This window comes from Cyprinus carpio, chromosome B1 (genome assembly GCF_018340385.1).
Source record: "Cyprinus carpio isolate SPL01 chromosome B1, ASM1834038v1, whole genome shotgun sequence".
NCBI lineage: Eukaryota > Metazoa > Chordata > Actinopteri > Cypriniformes > Cyprinidae > Cyprinus > Cyprinus carpio.
Genome location: NC_056597.1, coordinates 15,125,421 through 15,147,684, shown reverse-complemented (window position 1 = coordinate 15,147,684; position 22,264 = coordinate 15,125,421). Strand labels below are relative to the sequence as shown.

The 22,264-nt window shown below is 38.7% G+C and overlaps 1 protein-coding gene across 4 annotated transcripts in view; it reads left to right on the top strand.

Annotated features, from left to right (window-relative positions):
• Positions 1 to 22,264, top strand: part of LOC109091422 (protocadherin Fat 1-like) — an 87,763-nt gene that overhangs the window by 44,629 nt on the left and 20,870 nt on the right. For 3 of the 4 annotated variants that reach the window (XR_006153735.1, XR_006153734.1, XM_042716700.1), the window contains exons 5-11: positions 5,693 to 6,022; positions 6,550 to 6,760; positions 7,145 to 7,213; positions 8,372 to 8,511; positions 16,319 to 16,594; positions 16,858 to 17,068; positions 17,823 to 21,893. Coding sequence is in view for 1 of the 4 variants with exons in the window: in XM_042716700.1 (XP_042572634.1) it covers positions 5,693 to 6,022; positions 6,550 to 6,760; positions 7,145 to 7,213; positions 8,372 to 8,511; positions 16,319 to 16,594; positions 16,858 to 17,068; positions 17,823 to 21,893 (5,308 nt within the window). In the remaining 3 variants the exon portion in view is untranslated. The remainder of the gene's footprint in view (positions 1 to 5,692; positions 6,023 to 6,549; positions 6,761 to 7,144; positions 7,214 to 8,371; positions 8,512 to 16,318; positions 16,595 to 16,857; positions 17,069 to 17,822; positions 21,894 to 22,264) is intronic. The other variant, XR_006153736.1, reaches the window with a different exon arrangement.

Sequence of the window (22,264 nt, the reverse complement as noted above, 5' to 3'; positions counted from 1 at the left end):
GGATCTTATATATGCATGAACAGTTTGTAACACTCCAAAGACAAAGGAAAACTTGAAATCGCATCATGTGACCCCTTAAAACCATTCCACCTTTCAGCTTGAGTACTAACCATCTTTCAAGAATTTTGGTGTTTGGGAACAATTCTGTCTTCCTGTTAAGTCAGCCTAGGATTTCAAGAGGTAGCTTGAGAGGTAGCCTGATCAGAAAAATAAAAAATAAATAAAAATAACATTTGCGTAGATCATTCACCCTGTTTTTCAATGCGAAAGTAAGCTATTTCCTGAGAATGCACAGGATTCTGAATCATTAGCTGCTATAGGTAAATAACTAAAAAGTTAACAGTTAACTATTTGTGCAACAAACCAGTGCATTTATGAAAATATGATAGCACTTTCCATAGCATAAGCGAAATACACTGGAAGCCTTGCTTATTCAAGTTAAAAATTACCATGTCTGCTCTTACGTAAAAATTAAGATAGATAAACAGATAGGCTTAGGTAGCAGGCTAATGGTTAGTGTTGTTATTGTTATGTTGTGTTAGTTTATTAGGTTATTAGACTTTAGATTATTAGAACAAAGAACATTTATAAACAAAATGTTTTGTTTCAAAATCTGTAGTTTTGCTTTCTATACTATTGTGTAATAAAAAATATTAATGGTCATGATAAAAGTTCAGACGGCATGAACCATGAAGCAATTTTACAGTTAATAGACTACCCATTAAAAATTCTTTCTGCCAATAGAATCGCTTTGAGGTCTTAGGCGAACTCAACAGGCACACTGAATTGTTCATTACAGCGGCCCTAAATTTATCCTTGAATCACTGGCACTATAATAATATGAAAATAAATTCAAAACTCAGCAGACTGACTAGTCGGTCTGATATCTAGTCCATGAAAACAGAAAGATCATTCTGTGAATTTTGGATACATTTCTCACAACCTGTTTGAAGCAACTGTCTTCTTCTCTGTTTAAACACCTTCTGGGACTGTTATGATCTCATGCTTAATTTGATTACCGTGCCGCTTTAGACCGGCTGAGAGAAAGACTAATAAACAAATGACCATCAGTCCAGTCACTGTTCACACGCATTCTTCTGGATCCTGTTTCTCCTTGTTTTTTTCCCGCACGGCTCCAGTGGCCCACTGTAGTCATGACAACCCCAGCAATTTGCGTTTTTGGCCGGTGTTTAGTCAGGGGTCCAGCAACAGGAAGTTCTTTATTGACATCTTCCCTCTAGGGGTCTTGTCTCACCCAGCCTCTAGCCCAGGAGTCTGGCTGTCTCTCTCCCAGGGGCAGTAAAATCCTGCTGGGCACAGCACCGCAGGAGACAGGGGAATGAGCTGGTGCTTGGGGCTCACTGAGGTTAGTTGGAGGCAGCACATGCTTGGGGGGAGGGAGAGGCAGTTATATGGGGCCAGGGTGAGGGCATTTGAGTGTGTATGTGTGTGAGAAATATATGGGAGAGCGCACTGCAAACTTTCACACACACTTAAGAGCTGGGAAGGAAGGTGTAAGGTGCAAATGCTCCTAGAGGGGGAAGGTTGGGAAATTCAAGAAAATAAAGAACAGAAAGAGAGAGAGAGAGAGCTACTCTGGAACATGTTGAGGCATGCACAGCATGTCAGAGAGTCTGCCCTGTTGCTCTTTGAACTAATAAAACCAAACATGAAAATATGCCCACGATTCACTTAAGTTGATTTGCAAAGAAATGAAATTTATTTCTGGGAATACACCCTGAGCGTCTGAAGATGTAGGGCGTTGCTTTGCCTGTTTTCCAGGCATGTGAAATGTGTTACTGCTTTGGCTGCACCAAAAGCTCAAAACAGATTTCTAATGTTTAAAATGCTTGTACCTATTATTGGTGATTTATTCCACTGACACGTTTGAATCTCACCTTAACAGGGTTCCCACGCTTCTTGAAAGTACTTGAATATCAGACACATGAGGGCCTTTCGCACCACTTTAGTTCCAAAACTAAATGTACAGTACTAAAATACTGGGATGATTTTGTGCGAACTAAATTACCATCTAAAGGGTTGCATTCGCACCGACAGTGTGTACTAGGAAGTGTGGGTCGACAGCGACGTCATTTCAACAATGGAAACAAAGAAGAACAACGTTAAGAACAGGAGGATGGAGGACGCTGGTTGGATTGGAGAAGAAAGTGTTTAAGAACAGGACCCTAGTTCCGGTGCTGTGAAAACACCAAAAAGTGGGTATTTCCACGCCCTATGGATTCAAGGCCTGGAAAGTACTTGAAAACAAATATTAGTCCTTCAAAGTGCTTGAATTAAATTTGAAATAATTAGTCCTTCAAAGTGCTTGAATTAAATTTGAAATAAATTTTAGGTTTATGTCAAAGACAGAGCGAAACGGCGGTAATGATGGGGTTTTTCAGGTTTATTGTGTTGTATTTGAAGTAAATTTTTAAGGTTTGAGATGGTGTGGAGCAATGAATGAATTTGTGTGTATTTTATGCTACTGAAAAATAAGTGTTAAGTGACTTGCATTGTCTGACTAACAACACTGTTGCCTGATTTTGCACTATTTTATCAACAGAAATAGTTTCAAACAAAGTCACAGCTGAGCCGCATCTCCAAGAAAACACAGCGGTGTTTCAATTATGAATGAATGCGGGTTTAAAAGAATCTGAATCAATTACCCATTCATAAAGCCAGTCACTTGCTTCATTCCTGAATGAATTAGTCATTCCAACGAATAATTTGTATTTATGATTAAGTTATAATGAATGTGTTTTTCAGTGATATACTGGAATTTTTTGTTTCAATTTTCTTTTGAATGTTTTTTTTTTTTTATTTAATTCATTTAATATTTCTATATTCAAAATTTTACATTTAAAACATTAACCTCAACATGAATTTATGAAGTTAATTGCACTCAGGCCACCTCTGAGCCTCATTAAATGTCTGAAAATACACCTGCAAGCCAACTTTGTGTTCTTCTGTGCCGTGCAAACGCATAAATTTGGTATCGTATAGCCATTTCGTCCACAGGGATCTGGATCCGGGGGAAAGCTCTGGCTTCGTGTGGACGTAGCCTAAATTCATTTGAACACGACTGCTCAAAATGGTCTAAATTTATGAAACCTGTACTATAAGAGGTCTTTCATGATGTTTCATATGCTGGGGTGTGAATTTGATAGGTGCTTGCTATAAAATAAATGGTGATTTAAAAAGTCCTTGAATCTGGTATTCATGAAAGAGTGGTAACCCTGCCCTAAAAGATTTGTTTGGATTTGGTCATTGATTCATTTACAGTACTATCTCTTTTTGCAGATTACATTGTTACAGCACTATGTAGAGATTTTGGTATGTGTGTTATGAGTGAGTCATTGAAGCATTCAACCAACACATTTCGTTTTTCGTAACTCTGAACTCTGTACACATCCCCTTCTGTTTGTCAATCAGTTAACAGAACCTCTTTCACAAACGTGGTTGGCTTGGTTACCAAGTTTATTCCATTTTTTTTAATGAATGACATGGAAAGACATTCAGATTCTACGTTAAGAGTCAGTGCATAGAAATCAAAGAGAATTGTTAGCCTAAAAGATTTTATCAAAAGCACAAATTTGTTCATAATTGAAACATCACTATTGCTCATACTTGCAGGATTTGTAACATACTGTATCCTGCTATAAGTGTGATTAATAGCATCATGGTAGCTCAAACAGTAGTGCATGGAGCTAGCGACACCAAAATCATGGGTTCGTTTCCCATGGAAAACATGGGGAAAATTTGTAAGCTACTTTGCATAAAGCCAAATGCATAAATGTAATGTAAGACTACAAATCTTACTTTTTGTTGAGTAGAGATGTGCTGTAACCCTGTGGACAATTTGACTCAGGCAATATATATTTGTTATATAATTGATGTTCAAAGCAGACATGGTATTTTTATTGAACTGGAAATTTTATTTCAACTTTCTGAATTATTTCCAGTTGCTGGAAGAGGTTTTCAAAAAAGCAGTGCACTGCAGGCATACAAAAACACGCTCGACTCAGGAGAGTGGACTGTTGGAGCTGACAGTCCCTTGTCTTCCTGTTCAATTAAATCTGTTTGGCCAACAGTTGGATGGCACTGGACAGCTTTAAAAACAAATACACATTATAGGTCTACTTGCTGTTAACACCAAAAGCTGGACTGCTTTTACAGAGTGTTGAACAGATGCTTTCTGTGCTGGCCTGTTTTTTGTTGTTGTTGTTGTTGTTTTTATCTACTTCTGCCGTAGACTGCAGTAGTTTTGTATTTTGCATTCCATGCTACACAAGTCTGCTGAGTTCATTAGCAGCAAATAGCGTGTATGTCTGCATCTCTGTGTGTGTTTGCATTCATCAGCTTATGCACCAACGTACCATTAAGCCGTCTCAAACGGGCATTTTCCAAGATTAACTGAAGATATCCAGAGGAAATTAATGAGCTGGTTAACGGATACCAGCTGAGATTGGACACAGTGTTCTGAGCATGAGTATATGCTCAACAAACCACCAGCATCTGCTTAATGCTGCCATCTCTGCTTGTTTGGAGCAGCTCCTGTACATATTACTGTTAATATTGTTGACAAAAGTGCTTTGCTATTAAAACTGGTTTGCATTTTTGTGAACTTTTGATCTGTTCTTTTTTGAACTGAACTAAACTGATCTATTGTCTTTTTAAAGTAATCATGTCAGATTAGACGATTGGACTAGCTTTGAGAAAAGTCAAAATCACGTTTATTTTGAGGCTACGTAACCTGTCTGGCTATCGCATTCATGATTATATTTTTTCATCATTTTTTATTAAGGTGTAATTATATAGAAATTATATATTAGAGTGGTCATTCCGCAATCATACAGAAAAATGCATAACAGTCTGTTCTCACCCCCGGAAACCCTTCCTGCCTTGCCGCACGTCTCTGAAAAGATTGCTTGACAGCTAAGCGCACGGGGAATTACTTCAATTTTGTCAGCCAATTGACTTAGATAGGAACACTTGCCCCCGTGTTCTGAACAGGAGATTTTTCTTTACCTCTGAACTGCGATTGATTGAAGCTCTCGCTATAATGAAGGTTTTCAATCGCTTGTGTCAGATATTCTTGAGTGTGTTCTATTATTGTCCCGTGCACCTCTCTTAGTTCCGCTCGTTTTGTCACTCTAATTGAAAATGTTCATTATGACACCGGCTCTCATGGGTTTTGGGGTTATTCGACATGAAAGGAAAGAAGAAAACTAGAACTCAGTGAATGAATCTTTCCGCCCCCTCGATTACAGGCTTTTCTATCAGCCCCCTGAAGCTTTCTACCCAAACAAATCAAACTTTTAAGAAGGGATGTGCAAAGGTACATATTTCCAAAACCAACTAGTCTGTGGATTGTCTGAACAACTAGGCACCTAATTGGTCTAAAGAGTACGCTCTATAATCTGTCTACCTGTCTGTCTATTCATATCCATCTATTGTTTGATGTGGGATGTACTTTGCAATATTTTGTGACAGTTTCTGAGTGAAAATTGTTTCAAAAAAGTAAGTAAAGTAAGGGTCTAAAGCAAGTAAGACCCAATTGAACACAATATTTTGAAGTAAAAAGATTGTGAAATCATATTTTGTTTTTAAAATATAGATAAATATTCTTTTGACAACTAAATCTTGAGGAAAATCTTTAAAATAATTTGCATTCAATATTCTTATGTTACAGATCACAGTATCTGATCAAGGCATTCCTGTGAAGTCCACTACCGTCCGTGTCATCGTCAAAGTCCTGGACGAGAATGACAACAAACCACAGTTTATGGAGAAAGTCTACAAAATCAAACTCCCCGAGCGTGAAAAGCCAGAGAAAGAGCGTGCACTCAGGAGAGATCCTGTGTACCGCGTTATCGCTTCAGATCGAGATGAAGGGCCAAACGCTGAGATTTCCTACAGCATCGAGGACGGAGACGAACAGGGAAAGTTCTTCATTGAACCCAAAACTGGAATGGTTTCCTTTAAGAAGTTTTCTTCTGCTGGAGATTATGACATCTTAACGGTGAGGATGTTGACATTTCTATAGCACATACACTTTCAGTTTGTATTTGCACTTTTTGAAAGATTAGAAATGTGCAAATAGCAAGATATGAAAAACTGGATCCTTTTTATTGCGAATGTATTTGCTTACTAGCTTGAGTTACAGCGTTTGAGGAGGCCGTGATTATGAGCTCTCAGATTTGACACACACTACATTTTTCCTGAATGTCCCTTTGATGGAAGTTTTACGAGTGTAAAGTGAACTTCCTGCCGACCCATGTGGCCGTTGACATTTTTTGCCAGACCTCCCATTGTTTCATTGCCTAACATCTGTCGCTTTCCAAAGTCATAGTGACAGGTGTTCTGGTAGAATTTTGTATTTCTCGCATTTAGTAGTATCTCTCCCTGACTGGGCTTAAAGTGTGCCATATTGGTATCTCTTACATTTGTTTCTTTTTCATTTTGGTTTGGATTTCAAATTTGTTCTGTTTTTTACATTGCAATTGTATTATTTGATTTGACCTATTCTGTTCAACATTTATCCACCAGATTAAAGCAGTGGATAATGGTCGACCCCAGAAATCATCCACCTGCCGTCTACACATTGAATGGATCCCCAAGCCGGAGCCGAGCGAAGTCCCTCTGGCATTTGATGAGCCATTTTACTCCTTTTCTGTCATGGAGAGTGACCCCGTAGCACACATGGTCGGGGTCATCACTATGGAATCTATGGAAACACCAGTCTGGTTTGAAATAACAGGTATGGTGGAAATAGGTTTTGAAAGTTGTGTTGGTTTGCACTTTACATGCTGAAGCTTGAATTCTAATGAGCGTCTTTGTTAGTTCACAGATTTTTAACAAACTAAGATGATTAAATCTTTTAATGAATCTCTTTGGAGGAAGTTTCTTTGCATGAAATAACCTCTATCTTTGTGCTTATCTTCTCAATAGAACTGTCATAATATGACTTAATAGTTTGCATCCTCTTCCTGTCCCTTTATCTTTTAACCAAACTTTCACTGACAACTTTTACTTTCTCTCTCTCTTCTACTTCTTACTTTTGGAATGGTTTGGTTTCTTCTGCTTCTCTCCTCCCGATTTCCTCTTCTTGTTTGTCCCTTGCTCCTCTTCTTGGCTTTGGAAGAGGACATGGAGGCTAAAGAGCTGTTTTACATCATTCAGATGGCTTGCGACTTGAACTGCACTGCAGAAGGTATCTGCCGCAGATCTCCTAATTCTACTGTGCGTGGCCATTTTGAGATCTGTCATGTGCTTTTGTACTCATGCTGTGTTGTGACTGTTTCACATTGGTTGAACCAGGTCCCAAGTGTTGTTTCTTTTTCAAGTGCTTATGAGCTGGCAATGAAAGAGTTACATTTAAATCATTAAATCAAAATTATTTGTCTCTGTCCACTCTAGGAGATAAATAAAGAGTGGCTTGTTTTCCTTGCCAGCCTATGCACTTAGTGTTGTTCACTTTGAAGGCCCAGTGCTCTCATTTTCTTTCATGTATGGTGTTTTTATTATTGTTATATTTGTGTTTGGTCATATAATCAAAAAAAAAAAAAAAACATACTTGTTTTGGTTGATTGTGTGATGGTAAGATAAAAAATGAAAGGTGACTTATACATTTGTATAATATGAATTAATGATAGCAAATGCACATAAAATTGCAGAAATCAAATGAACAGTGTTTTCATAGAAAATACAGAAAGCATTCATTGGCAATACTGTTGCTGTTTTTAATGCCATGCGGTTACTCTTATCTCAAAATGCCAAATAAAGATTTAAAAATGCAGGTAAAGTCTGTATAGGTCACGCACCTCTTTTATTAGGAATTTTTTTCCTTTATTATAATGTATTTTTATTTCTTTTTGGGGACATAACTATTATAAAGAACTTAAAGAAAGCTTCATTGTATCTAGTCCTAATTTAAAGAAAAAAAGAATGTAATTCTTGAAACAAGACCATAGTCTTTAAATATTATTTCTTAAAATATATTTAACAAACCTGCTTCACTACTTACTAATATTGTCAAACAATTGTGCAAAAAAAGTCAAATAGTGAAATAATTTTTTACAACTACATTATTTAAATATTTTTCCTCGTTTTTTTATTGTGGACCCTGTATTATCTTTTGGGTTTTCACAGACTAAGGCAGCAATATGGCAGAATGTATGTCAGTCAGCCATTATTGTGGCATACACAAAAAGTGAGAAACAGTTGCTGCGGAAACTCAAACGTGACACTCTGACTTTTGCCACCTGTGCCATTCTCTTTCTCTCTGTCCTGTCTTCAACTGCCTAACTTGTGATGATGGCTGTCTAATTTCCTGTCCATTTTGGTTGTGGTGAAAACCTCCTCTCAACAGGTGGTAATTCTGACAGTCGATTTGAGGTGGGGAAGGCAAGTGGGACAGTGATTGTGGCCCAAGCGCTGGACGCAGAGCAGAAATCCCATTATAACCTGACGGTGGATGCAACAGATGGCACCAGATCTGTCAGCACGCAGGTAATTGAATTGCTAATGAAGTGTTTATGGAAGCAGAGCATTGTGTGTTCACCATAGAGGCATGGGCTTCTTTTTGAGATCACTATGAGGGGAAAAAAATGCCTTATTTTCTTTGTACGTGTATATTTCTCTGGTGGCAAGGAAGGAAAAGCAACCTAAGCATTCTCAACTTTCCATATTAAGTTTCCTTCATTGGCTGCATTGGCACTGTAGGTCCCAAAGGTCTTTCCTGAATAAGCTTCAGGATTAAAAAAGGAGCACAACATCTTGCTATTAATTCGGATGTAGATAGGGCTGTGACGGTGGCAGATTTTTACCACTGCGGTGGTAATGAACCAACTACTGCAAGTGGCTATTTCCTGAATAAGCTAATAATTTAATAATATATGTATATATATATATATATATATATATATATATATATATATATATATATATATATATATATATATATATATAATATATATATAGTATATGAACACATTTGCAAATAATAATAAATGAGGCTCACTCATCTAACAAGCATGCGTGTCTATTTTAACCCTTCCGTCAGCGAAACACTAAAACACTAAAATAAAACTAGAGTTCAAATGTCCTGTGTAGACACTAGACAAACCTGTTGCGACGTGGTGTCGCGTCCGGTGTAGACACGGCTCACTGAAAAAAGCCTTGTCTATTTGGGAAGGTGTGCACACATTCAGCAGAGGCTCGCGAAGCGGAGCCAGGCGAAAGTATAAATCCCGCTGTAAGTGGCTGCATTAACTCCTTGTCTGCACACGCTCTCTTTGAAATATAAATCGTTGGCACATTTCTTGTTAACATCTTTCATTTATCGCTGTCTCATTTGTATTTGGCCAGTTTGGAGAAAGCCTCACCAAACCTGACCAGCCAGGCGTTTGCGATCACGGGAACTTGAAGACAAATGCGGACGGGTGACATGAATGGAGATGGCACCAGATGGGCGATATATTATTTGGTTTTCCAACAAGGTCCATCGCCCAACACAAAATCAATTTGCTGAATGCATAAACTGTATTTTCCTGCACTCAAACCTGCCAATCTAAAGGAAACGCTGTGTATGGCATTTGAGGTCATTTGTAAATTACCATTGATTCATAGTCTAAATAAAACAATTTGCAGCTATTACTGTTATTGCACTCGTATACAAAACAAGTGTGTGTAGAGTGCGTGACGTCACGTGCAATACCGCCGGTGGCAGTAGACAACCGTGACGTGGTTGTCACGGTGACCGTCACAGCCCTAAATGTAGATGAGTCAAGCAAAAGTCATTAATCCAAATACATTTTTTGCAATGACATTTTGAGGTATATTTGTAGATACATTCTGCACAAGTTCTGTGTGTGCCAGATTATAAGATGGACTAGGAAAAGGTTCAAACTAGCAAGCTTTAGGCAATTTTTCTGGTTAGATTCAGGTTAGCTATTGTAGATATTTTTTGATGTCTGAAGGTTCCCTAAATGTTCTTCAAATACCTCACGTCACAACATGCTGGCAGACATTCCTTGGCCTGCCGGACGGAGAGTTTTTGGCCAGGGTTCCTGGAATCTTCCATTGTCTCATTCCTGGAGCGTGTGAGTAGGATGAAGCCGTCTGGCTCCCTGCATTTTCATTTTGCTTTCTCTGACAGTCTGACTGTCTTTCTTTAATTCAGTTATATGTTTATCCCATGAGAACATTAACCACACCTTTCAGTAATGTGCATTATGAAGCTGATTCTGCAAGGTTTTTCAGACTTACTGTCAGTTTATTTCGAACTTTGCTCTACTCAGCATATGGCAGAAAGTGTAAAACACATTGCCCCTGGTCGTCTCTACATCATTTATGTCATCTCCAAACAGGCTGCACTGTTTATCTGCTGATTTCCTGTTGGATCGTGAATAAATCTTTGCATATGGTCCTAAAGAGGTCACTGAAGAGCGAGGCTCTCTGGTTGAGGGCCCTGTTTGTGCCCTCACTCTCTTGAACAGAGCCTGCATTGTGACCGGCTCCCCAACCCCCCTCCCAGGATATGTTTAGGCAACACTGTCGGAACTCTCTTGTGATCAAGCAGACCACTGTGGCCAATGATACCACCGCACACATACATTCCTGCACGCAAAATTACCGCCACGAATATCCTGAACAGAAGCCCCTACCATCCAACTCTCCCTCCCTCTTATTGACAAAATTTACAAACACAAAGACAGTGACATGACACTTTTAGTCTTTGCACTGCAGCTCTTCAAAGCCTCTCTCGATCAGCCCTGCTTAGCTAAAGCCATTGTTGGGCCCTAAAACCGTTCAAGTCGAATCAGTTACAGTTGTCACATTCACAGGGCACAGAGTGCAGTCTAAAGTATGGTCATGCAGAATAAGGCATTAATGTGTGCTTTGTACTGTAAGTGCTAATAAACAGCCAATATGCTAGTAATATGCATGTTAATAAGCAACTATTAAATTGAGATAATTGGTCCTTAAAATTACAGAAAATGTATTTATTTGACTTTTCATTACTATAATGTCTATAGTTACTTAATAATATCATTCATAATATATGAGAGTTATTTTTTGCATGATTCAGATTCTTTGAGACAGCATATTCTTTTTGCAAAATATTAAATATAATTATAATTAAAATGCAATTCAGAATTTTCTTTTTCCTTTTTTGTGGTGAAACATGACCCAGACTTTTTCTTCTAACTGATACTATAAATAAAACCCCTATCAAATATCTTGTTTTAACATTTTCCAGGTGTCTCAGTACTGGTCTAACTGTACTAGACTAGGAAAGACAGTTTGTTTTTCCTTTGCAGGCGTCCTCGGTACATTAGACCACCCTGACAGGAGTTTTCAGTCTGTTGGCTTATTAGTAATGACAAAAGTCAGTTTATACTCAACACTTTCAAATACCGCTGTAAATGCTAAGGCAGGTGCTAGAAAGAAAATGAGGCCAAACGAACAAATCAGGCAAATATTTGCCCTTAAAACATTAAAGAGACGATATTAAGTGCATGTCTGCAGGCTGTTTTGAAACCTGTTTGAAAAGTGTTTCATCTTTGATTTCTTCATTGACCAACTAATGTGTTTGGAACCTTGTTGTATTTGGATGCAGCTGTTCCAAAACAAGTGCTTCTCATAGCCAAAGTCAATTTTAGCATGTGATCCAGTGAGTATATCTGCAACAATATCATGCGCCAGTTGTGTTTGAAAGAAAACACAGTCTTGAACAGATTACAGCTGACAAGGAGGGGATTTTATTTATTTGTATGAAATTGTTACCCTTGCAACCCGACTAACACACATTTTTAATCACAAATCTGCATTCAGGCTCTGATTTTGCCTTTGTATGTCTAGTGACCCTCTCCTGAAGCGATTAGCTCTCTCCTCCTCATGGAGCCGCATATCTTTGTTTAAATCAAAGTCATGTGTATTCCACATGGGCTTGCCAGACCTTCTCCATGCTCTATTTTCATTGTTTTTGCCATTTATCTCCACACTTTTTTTTTTTTTATCTCTCTTTCACCCCAATCTCAACAAAAGCACCACATTTCAGACAGGCAATGAGGGATTATGATTATTTTGGAAAGGAAGAAAAGAATGCAGAGGGGGAGGAAAATGTATGCTGGGTGTAATCCTATTTTAGGCCTTCTGAGAGAATGTGTGGCAACTCTATGTGTTTGCGACTGTGCCAAAGTCAATTTCCATAAGACATGTCACATACAAAGAAATATGGGGATCTGGGTGAACAGTGCCCATTTCTGCCTGTGATTTCTTTTGAGGGAACGCTCTATAGAACAATATCCATCACTGGGTTTTTCCTTAGCCGAAAATGACTGGATAACTCAAAGCTCTACTTACATTTGCTAGTGAAAATTAATGTGCAAATGTGAACTTTTTTTGTTGTAACATTGTAAATGATTTTACTGTGTCTTTTGGTCAATTTAACGCATCCTTACTGAATAAAAGTATCAGTTTTCCAGAAAAAAGTACTGATCCCATACTTTCAGAACATCAAAAATACCTATGTCTCTGGAACAATAAAGATGTTAAATCCAATAAATAGTATGCATGTAATTGCATAAGAGAGTTTTCAAGGTATGTGCATGCTTGTGATTCAGCAACACCCTTCTTGAGACAAACAAGGCATTGAGGCAGCCACGAGGGTCAAGCATTGGAGATCAGCTGAGCAAATTTGATTACAGCTGCAAAACGAAACAATTTTCAAAAAGCCTAAAATGTGAGCAGTTTTAAAATGCAATTGAAATTAAATCTCTTGCTAAAAGTAGCACTGGTATGTTCCATGTTGCTGTTGTTGTTGCCCATATATATATATATATACTGGTATGTATATATATATATATATATATATATATATATATATAGCAGCACTATATATATATATATATATTTATATATTTTTTTTTTTTTTTTTTTTTTTTTTTTTTTTTTTTGCATCTGAGATGTTTAAACCCAGTCTATCGGATGTCCATGTGTGGGAGTTAATGCGTTTGCATGCATAGTGTAAGTGGTAGGAGTTTATAGCAGGAATTTCTCTTCAATAATAGGCTGCTAGCTTCTGGAATAGCCCCCCTCAGGGATCATCTGATGTATGTGTATATATACCACTTTCACACATACAGAACTCATTTTCATATAGTGTTACAGTCCTTTTTGCTCTCTTGCTCTTTCTTCTTGTGCCTCACTTCTGTTCCTCATCTTTCTCCTTTTCTGTCTTTCACACGCGCATCCTTCTTCATCTGTCATTCACACTCTCTGATCTTTTGCTTTAATCACTCCCTCACTCACCACTCCCTCTCGAATCCCTCCATCTGTCCTTCTTTCTCTGTGTGTGTTAGACATTAGTGGAGCTTCTTTGAGTTTATTCCCATACATTTACATTACAGTCATGAAGCCTGTCGTGCTGATTCCAAAGCATCATTGAAAGCAGGCAGGATATAAACAAATACAAGCTACTAGCTTCATCCATTTACTCCGGTGCTTTCAGTTGACTGTCTGTGTTGGCATGAATTACAAAAAAAGCCAGGCTGCCAGGGCCAGGTGACACGTCTCCAGGGTAAGGTGTGAGAAAGAAGGCAAGAGAAGAGAGAAAAAAAGGCAAAGATTTCTCTTCTCCGACCTTTGGCATTCGATAAAACCAAACATGTTCTTCAGGGACAGGGGACGTGCTGATGCTGTCAGGACAAGTGTGAGTGTTGCCCACACTTACACACCCACATGGTCTAATCTTGAGCTGAGAGCAAGTGGCAGCTAACAGCTAAGATTTTTTTAAATGTTATTTTTGGCTGTATTTGTCTAACATGGTTGAGAAATATATGTTCCAAAAAGAAATAAGTATTAGACAGCAATTATGTTTTATGAAGAATTCAAAACTATTACAAAAGCTAATAGTGAATCAGCATAATTTTAAGACATCAAAAATAGATTTAATTCTAATTTTTTAATATTTAAGTTTGGGGTCTGTAAGATTAAAAAAAATGAAATGAATACTTTTATTCCACAAGGATGCGTTAAATTGATCAAAAGTGACAGTTAATGCTTCTACGTTGTTTAAAAAATCTATTTCAAAACTCTTTTCAACTGTGATGTTAATTAGAAATGATTAATCAGCACCAAATCATCATATTAGAATGATTTCTGAAGAATCATGTGACACTGAAAATTCAGCTGCTTTGTTATCATAGAAATAAATAGCATTTTAAAAACATTAAAACATGTACACACTGGGTATTTCTCAGAGTGACCACACTGAGAAATGCCAGAAGAAATGCTTGTTTACAAGACCTGCTTCTTCTGTAATTGAGCCCTCGGAAATGTATTGAATATTATCAGTTAGGATTATGTGTGCATGTGTAATATATTTATAAGGTTTTAATGTATTTATATTTATTGACATACAGCATGACTGTAGCACAGTCACTCATCCTACGTTTAGGGTCTATGAGAATCTCAGATGTTTGTAAATATGATGCAAATACGATGCAAATAAAGTATAAGGCTTTCTAGAAGATGCAATTTTTGCTGGTTGCTGCTAGGTAACTCATTCAGTTATAACTCTGTGATATACCAGAACTGTCCCACATATTCCAACTTTCTCTCCCGACCAGTCACTTGAAAACACATATGTGCCCAATCTATTTGTGAGAATTCTGGTTTGAATCAGTGGATCCACAGAACTGTAAGCTTTTGTTTGTTTTATGTAAAACAGCGCCCCCTGGTGGAATGCATGTCTAACTTTAACGATCAAGTCCATTTCACCTTCTTTGTTCTCCATCCTGGCTTTACAAAATCATGTCTGATCGTATGAAGACAGATTATTTAAGCACACACTCATTCTACACATCAATTCTAACTGCTTTGGTTGTGTTGAGTGTGGAGCTTCCTGTCCACTCACTAATCCTCACCTAGAATGCAAATAAATGGTTGACTTTAATTTAAAAAAAGATGATAAATGTGTGAATTTTTTTTTTTTTTGTCTCAGAATGACATTACTGGATTAGCCTATGTACAAGAAGTGTGTGTATTGAGAATTGCTAAAGAGTCAAAAGACTCATAAGTATGCAGTGGAATAACCTTGGCATTTCACTCACTGCAGGACTTTAAACTGTTAATGAAACACATCCTTGTGCATTCACGATACAATAATTTGTAACCAAAGAAAATGTCAACATGCAGTGTTATCAGAACTAGCCACAACTCATTTGAATTCATGCTGGGTTTTTAACATTAATTGCTAAATGTAAGTCATAAGTAACCAGGCATTTAAATTATTACAGGTTTGATCTTGTTAATATCAAAGCATCTGTGATAAGAGTTCTAAACCCCTGAGGTCTAAGATGGCAAACATAAGTTCAGTGTCATGATGTGCAATTTTTTTTTTTTTTATTTTTTTTTTGTCATTTGTATGTTTTGTGTATAGTATTAGTAGTTGGTTGTTGTGTTATATGTTGTGATTAGTTTTTGAATCATGTGATCTAAACATTGATCAGACAGTGCAGCATTATATTTAATGTGGTAACTGACAGATATTCAGACAACTATAATAACACGTCATTCAACTTTTGCACTAAACCATCACAGTTCTCTCAAACAAACAGATACCTGCAGATTATGCATAACCTTGCTCACAGCAGGTTATTTGTAGTCTAGTAGTAATTGTCTAGAAATATATTGTTGAAAGCAATTCATTTGTTACGAAAGCAGTGCTTTGATGGCTCTGGCGGCGGAGCTTTAAAGAGAATGAATTTAGACACAAAGCTTACCTGAGAGGGTTTACCTGAGCTGACAGGCACAGAGATGTGAGGTTTTGTCTTTTAATTCATCCTTTTGAAATAATTTGCAGTAACACATATCAAAATATAGATAAACTCACTATTCAACTTCATTAATCACTAGATGGTTGTTAAACTGGCCTGTCCTTACTGACCTGCTGATCTTTCTCTCTATTTTGTAAATTAACAGTTCTGTTCCAGAGTTTTGCCAAGTAGGTTGTATGTGGGTGTTTTAATGGATCTTTTAAGAGCATTGATATATTTAGGACACATTTATTCTCGTTTACGTTTCTTTTTCCCCACTTGCAGTGATTGTTGTTAGCCAGATATTTAATTTGTTTAGTGTATGTTATGGTTTTAACCATTCATTGTAGAATACTAATCATGTTATCATAGAAATAAACTTCAAATTTAACCCAAAACGTACTTGCTATTAAAAGTCATTAAAATAAATTGTCCTACTGTAACTAGGTCATTAAACAAGGTCTTATTTATTTACTTATCATTTGTTTTTACAGGTTCTTATTAAAGTGATCGACACCAACAATCATCGCCCCCAGTTCTCTAAGTCTAAGTATGAAGTGAATGTCCCTGAAGATACCCCACCTGACACAGAGGTGTTACAGATTACAGCTACAGACCAGGATGAGAAGAACAAGCTGACCTACACCCTCCTCAGTAGCACTGACCCGTTCAGTCTACGCAAGTTCAGACTAGATCCTGGAACTGGGGTGTTGTACACTGCAGAGAGACTAGACCATGAAACCATGCACCAACATACACTAACTGTCATGGTAAGATCATGTGGTCTGCTACCTGCTTTACAGCATCATCTGTCCAATTGATTTTTCTGTCTGATTTAGAAATGTTAGCCAGTCAGCCATCCTTCACCATAAACTATCCTGGCAGATTGTTTTCTCTTTAATTCTATCGACACAGAGATGAATCTCCTGAATGTAAAGCGTTTTATTTGTTTCACATAAGCTTGTAACTGAAGTGTTGAAATTACTGGAGAATTGCTTTTTATATACCCCTTCCTCTGCCCTCCACACTGCAGGTACGAGATCAGGACATTCCTGTGAAGCGGAACCTGGTGCGTGTGATTGTAAATGTGCAGGACACCAATGACAATGCACCTTGGTTTTCTGGTTCACCGTATGTGGGCCGTGTGTTTGAGTCTGCTGCAACTGGCTCTGCAGTGCTTCAGGTCTCTGCTCTCGACAAAGACAAAGGGCAGAATGCTGAGATCATCTATAGCATTGAGTCAGGTAATCCATCTGATTGATTTGAATGCTCTCGACTTTTATCCAATTTGTCCAGAAAACTACATATTGTATACAAATGACGTATGAAATGTCTGAATATGGGAAAGCCAATAGTAATTAGAAACAGACAGAGCATATAAACCTATACTGTCTAGTTCTTTGTTTTAACACAGGATATTGCTAAGAGATCCACAGGAGTGGCCAATGATGGCCACTCAGAGTTAAAAATGTTGGAGATATTGAATGTGGCAGCCAAGGGTCCTGCAGTCCATCAAACTGAGAATTTTGAAAGCAGAACATAGCACAGATATGACGCCAAGAGGCCTTTTGAGAATGCACATATTTGAAATGTCTGAGATTACAGAAGCTAATTGAAATGTATTGTATGTGTGTGTGTGTGTGTGTGTGTGTGTGTGTGTGTGTGTGTGTGTGTGTGTGTGTGTGTGTGTGCGTGTGTATGTGTGAGAGAGAGACAGCAAACATTGTTCAGGTCACATACTGACTCACGCTCAGGCAGTTGATTAGATGCTTACTGTCTTTGACAAACTCAAATGTTCATTATAGATAAAGCGAAACAAGCAAATTGCATGTCAATTTTAACTTTATATCAATGCATCCATGATTTTCTTAAATTAAATTGATTCTTTAAAGCAATTTGACACCAAACGTTTAAATTAAAGAGTTCTAAAGAGTTCTGAAAATCAAATCTAATCCTTTTAGCAAGTGTTTGATGTATATTTGTCATATTCCTTCCTAGGAAATGTGGCCAATACATTTGCTATTGATACTATCCTGGGCACCATCACTGTGGCAAAGGAGCTGGACCGTAGCAACAAGAACCGATTTGAGCTAACTGTGAAAGCCTCTGACAAAGGCACACCACCACTTAGTGCTACTGCTGCTGTGGACATAACTGTCACTATTTCTGACAATGCCATCCCTAAATTTGAAGAGAAGGAGTTTTCTGCTGAAGTCAGCGAAACTGCTCTGCCTGGAGCCTTTGTGAGTCTAGTGACCGCCAACAGCCAATCATCAGTGTTCTATCAGATCAAAGACGGAAATGTGAATGGAGCATTTGACATTAACCCCAACTCTGGAGTTGTTGTGACCCATTCAGTTTTGGATTACGAGACTATTCCATCATACAAACTAACCATTCAGGGAACCAACATGGCCGGTCTGGCTAGTAACACTACTCTACTGATTCACTTGAAAGATGAGAATGATAATGCACCTATATTTATTCAAGAGGAGTTCACAGGAATGGTCAGCGAGTCTTCTCCAGTGAACAGTGTAGTCCTCACCAAAGACAACACACCACTTGTCATCCGTGCTTTAGACACTGACCATGATGTTAACTCTAGACTGGTCTATCAGATTGTTGAGCCATTTGCCCATAATTACTTTGCCATCGACTCTAGTACTGGTGCAATCCGAACCATCAGTGAATTGGATTATGAGCAAAGATCTGTGTTTCGCTTTTCTGTACAAGTCCACGACATGGGAATCCCCCGTCATTTTGCAGAGAAGGCTGCTAACGTGACTATTGAGGTCCTGGACGTCAATGACTGCCCGCCTCAGTTCAACCAAGATCTATATGAAACCACAGTCTTAGTGCCAACTTACAAAGGAGTGGAAGTGATCACAGTCAATGCCACAGATGCAGACTCAGGTCCAAATTCAAGGCTCTTTTACTCTATTGTCGAAGGCAATATTGGAGAGAAGTTTAAAATGGACCCGGTCACAGGGGTTATCACTATTCAAAATGTCACTCAGCTTAGAAGCAGGTATGAGCTCAGAGTAAGGGTGTCTGAAGGCAGGTTTTCTAAAACAGCTTTGGTAAAAATAAATGTCAGAGAGAATAAGGAGAGTACTCTGAGGTTCACCCAAGAATCATACAAGGCCTCTGTACCAGAAAATTCCTTAGAGAAGAAGACTTTAGCTGTAATAGTTGCAGTGGGAAACCAAGTTAGTGAACCTTTGTTTTATACCATTCTGAACCCTGATAAGAGATTTACAATAAGCCGTACTTCAGGAGTACTCTCCTCTACAGGCATACCCTTTGATCGAGAAGAGCAAGGCATATTTGATATTGTGGTGGAGGTGACCAGAGAAGACAAGTCATCTGACATAGCCCATGTCCTTGTCACTGTGGTAATCGAGGATGTCAATGACAACCCACCGGTGTTTGTCAATTTACCCTATCAGGCACTGGTGCAGGTTGACACAGAAGTGGGTCACATCATCACAAAAGTGACTGCGGTTGATGCAGATGTTGACAGAAATGCTGAGATTAGCTACCATCTTCAGGAGCTAAATGAGTTTATTCAGATCAGCATGGATGGTGAAATCTCACTAACAAAAAAGCTTGAAAAAGACTCCCTTAACACTGAATTTGTAATCACGGTTGTAGCCAGAGATGGAGGTGAACCAGCACTTTCCTCATCTGTTGAAGTGCCAATAATGGTTGTAAACAAAGCAATGCCTGTGTTTGAGAAAGCCTTCTACAGTCTGGAGATCCCAGAGAACATTCCGTTACTGACACCTGTTGTACACATCCAGGCTAATGACTCTGAAGGCCCTAGAATAGTGTACACAATCACAGAAGGGGACCCTCTCAATCAGTTCTCCATCAACTTCAATACTGGTGTCATTCAGGTTGTAAAGCCTTTGGATTTCGAGACCCACCCAGCCTATAAACTCAGCGTAAGGGCCACCGACTCACTAACCGGTGCCAAAGCTGAAGTCTTTGTTGACGTAATCTTGGAAGACGTTAATGACAACCCACCTGTGTTCCATTGCAAACTGTACAATGCAAGTCTTTCGGAAGCATCAGTGATTGGCACGTCCGTACTACAAGTATCAGCTACAGATACTGATACTGGTAACAACCAAGTGCTCTTTTATCAGATCGTTGAAGATAAAGATAAGAGCTCTGAATACTTTAGCATTGATCGTGACACGGGCACAATCTGGACTGCTCAGATGCTTGACCATGAAGAAAAACCCTCACATAAGCTGATAATTAGAGCAGTTGATGGTGGAGTACCTGCCCTTTCCAGTGAGGTCATTGTGTTAATTGATGTAACAGACCTTAACGACAACACTCCAGTGTTCTCACAGAATGTCTATCAAGCTACGGTCAGTGAACTGGCACCTCGTGGCCACTTTGTCACCCAGGTTCAGGCTTCTGATGCTGACAGCTCAGATAGTGGTAAACTTGAATTCTCAATTATATCTGGAAATGAGGGGCAAAACTTTGCAGTGGATCCAAACACTGGGGCAATAGTCATATCAAACCACCGGAAACCCCATATGGAGTCCCTCTACAACATCAATGTGTCTGTATCAGATGGTGTATTCAGAAGTTCAGCTATTGTCAAGGTAAATGTTATTAGTGCTAACTTCCACAATCCTACATTCAACCAGGTGGATTATGTGGTTGAGCTTCTTGAGAACTCACCAGTTGGAACGTTGGTAGCTGAGGCTCAAGCAACAGATGAGGACTCTGGTACATATGGGAGACTAACTTATCATATAGTCAATGACATTGCAAAAGACAAGTTCTCAATCTCTGAAAATGGAGAGATCTTTACTTTGGAGAGTCTTGACCGAGAGAATGCACTGGAAAAAGTAATTCCAATTTCTTTGATTGCTAAAGATGGTGGTGGCAAAGTTGGGTTCTGCACTGTAAATGTGATCTTAACTGATATCAATGATAATGCCCCGCAGTTCAGAGCTGCTGATTACAGAGTTAATGTTGCTTCTGACATGCCAAGAGGAACAATCATACTAAAGATTGCAGCGTCCGACATGGATGAAGGTAGTAATGCAGACATCACCTATTCTATTGAAGGAGACGCAGACAGTGTTGAGGAGAATTTCGAAATTCACCCGTTTAGTGGGGTCATTGTAACAAAGGAAAGCCTCATTGGATTGGAGAACCAGCTCTACACATTTATTGTACGAGCAAAAGATGGCGGAAATCCTGCCAAGTCCTCTGTCGTTCCCGTTTATGTCAGGATTCTTGTTCCCGAGGTCCCGGTGCCAAAGTTCATAGAGTCCCACTACAGGTTTGCCATAGATGAAGATCTTCCTCTTGGTTCAGAAATAGATGTCATTCAGACTGAAAGTGGTCAGCCAGTCTTTTACAGCTTGGTGAAAGGGAATACTCCTGAGAGCAACCAAGATGAGGTATTTGTGGTTGACCCCAGCTCAGGATCTTTGAAGCTGGAGAAGAAGCTTGACCACGAGAGCACCAAATGGTATCAGCTAACCCTACAAGCACAAAGCGAATATGATGGTAACAAAGTTGTCTCTGCTGTGGACATCAGTATCCAGGTCAAGGATGTCAATGATAATCGACCGCTCTTTGAGTCAAACCCTTATGAAGCCTACGTTGTGGAGAATCTCCCAGGTGGCACCTCTGTTATACAGGTAAAGGCCACAGACTTGGACTCGGGCACTAATGGCCATGTGGTTTACAATCTTGATCCCAACCAAGAGACAAAGGACATTGCAGAATTGTTTGCCATTAACAGTGAAACTGGATGGATTACCACATTAAAGGAACTTGACCGTGAGAAGAAAAACAAGTACACTGTTTCAGTCTTAGCCACTGACCGTGGAGACAAAGTCCAGCTGATTGCCAGTACCAAGGTGGATGTCACAGTGGTAGATGTGAATGACAACCCACCAAGGTTCACAGCAGAGATCTATAAGGGCACAGTAAGCGAAGATGACCCACCTGGTGGAGTCATTGCCATTCTTAGCACTACAGACCTGGACACAGAGGAAAGTAACAAGCAAATCAACTACTTTATCACAGGTAAGTCTTATGTTGATTTTTTACTTCTAGTTTAATTTTAGCTATTACATGCCACCATTGTCATTTCAGTATTATTTGATGGAATTGTTTAATTTCACTAATTTATGATGAAATAATTTATAGTACCAACAATGAATAATTTTTGGCAAACCACTTACAGCTAAACCAAAATATCCTATGATGTGCTATAACATTGTCAAGAGATTATAAATAGGAAACTGGATAATTTTCCCAATGACACTTTTGAAACAAAGCAAGAATGTTTCAGCTCTGGTGATAATTAATTAACGTGAACATCGATGCCAAGCGTGAGATGAGATGGGCACTTTCTGGCAGGGAACGGTCTCATTACATCAACTCGTCTTCGCCTA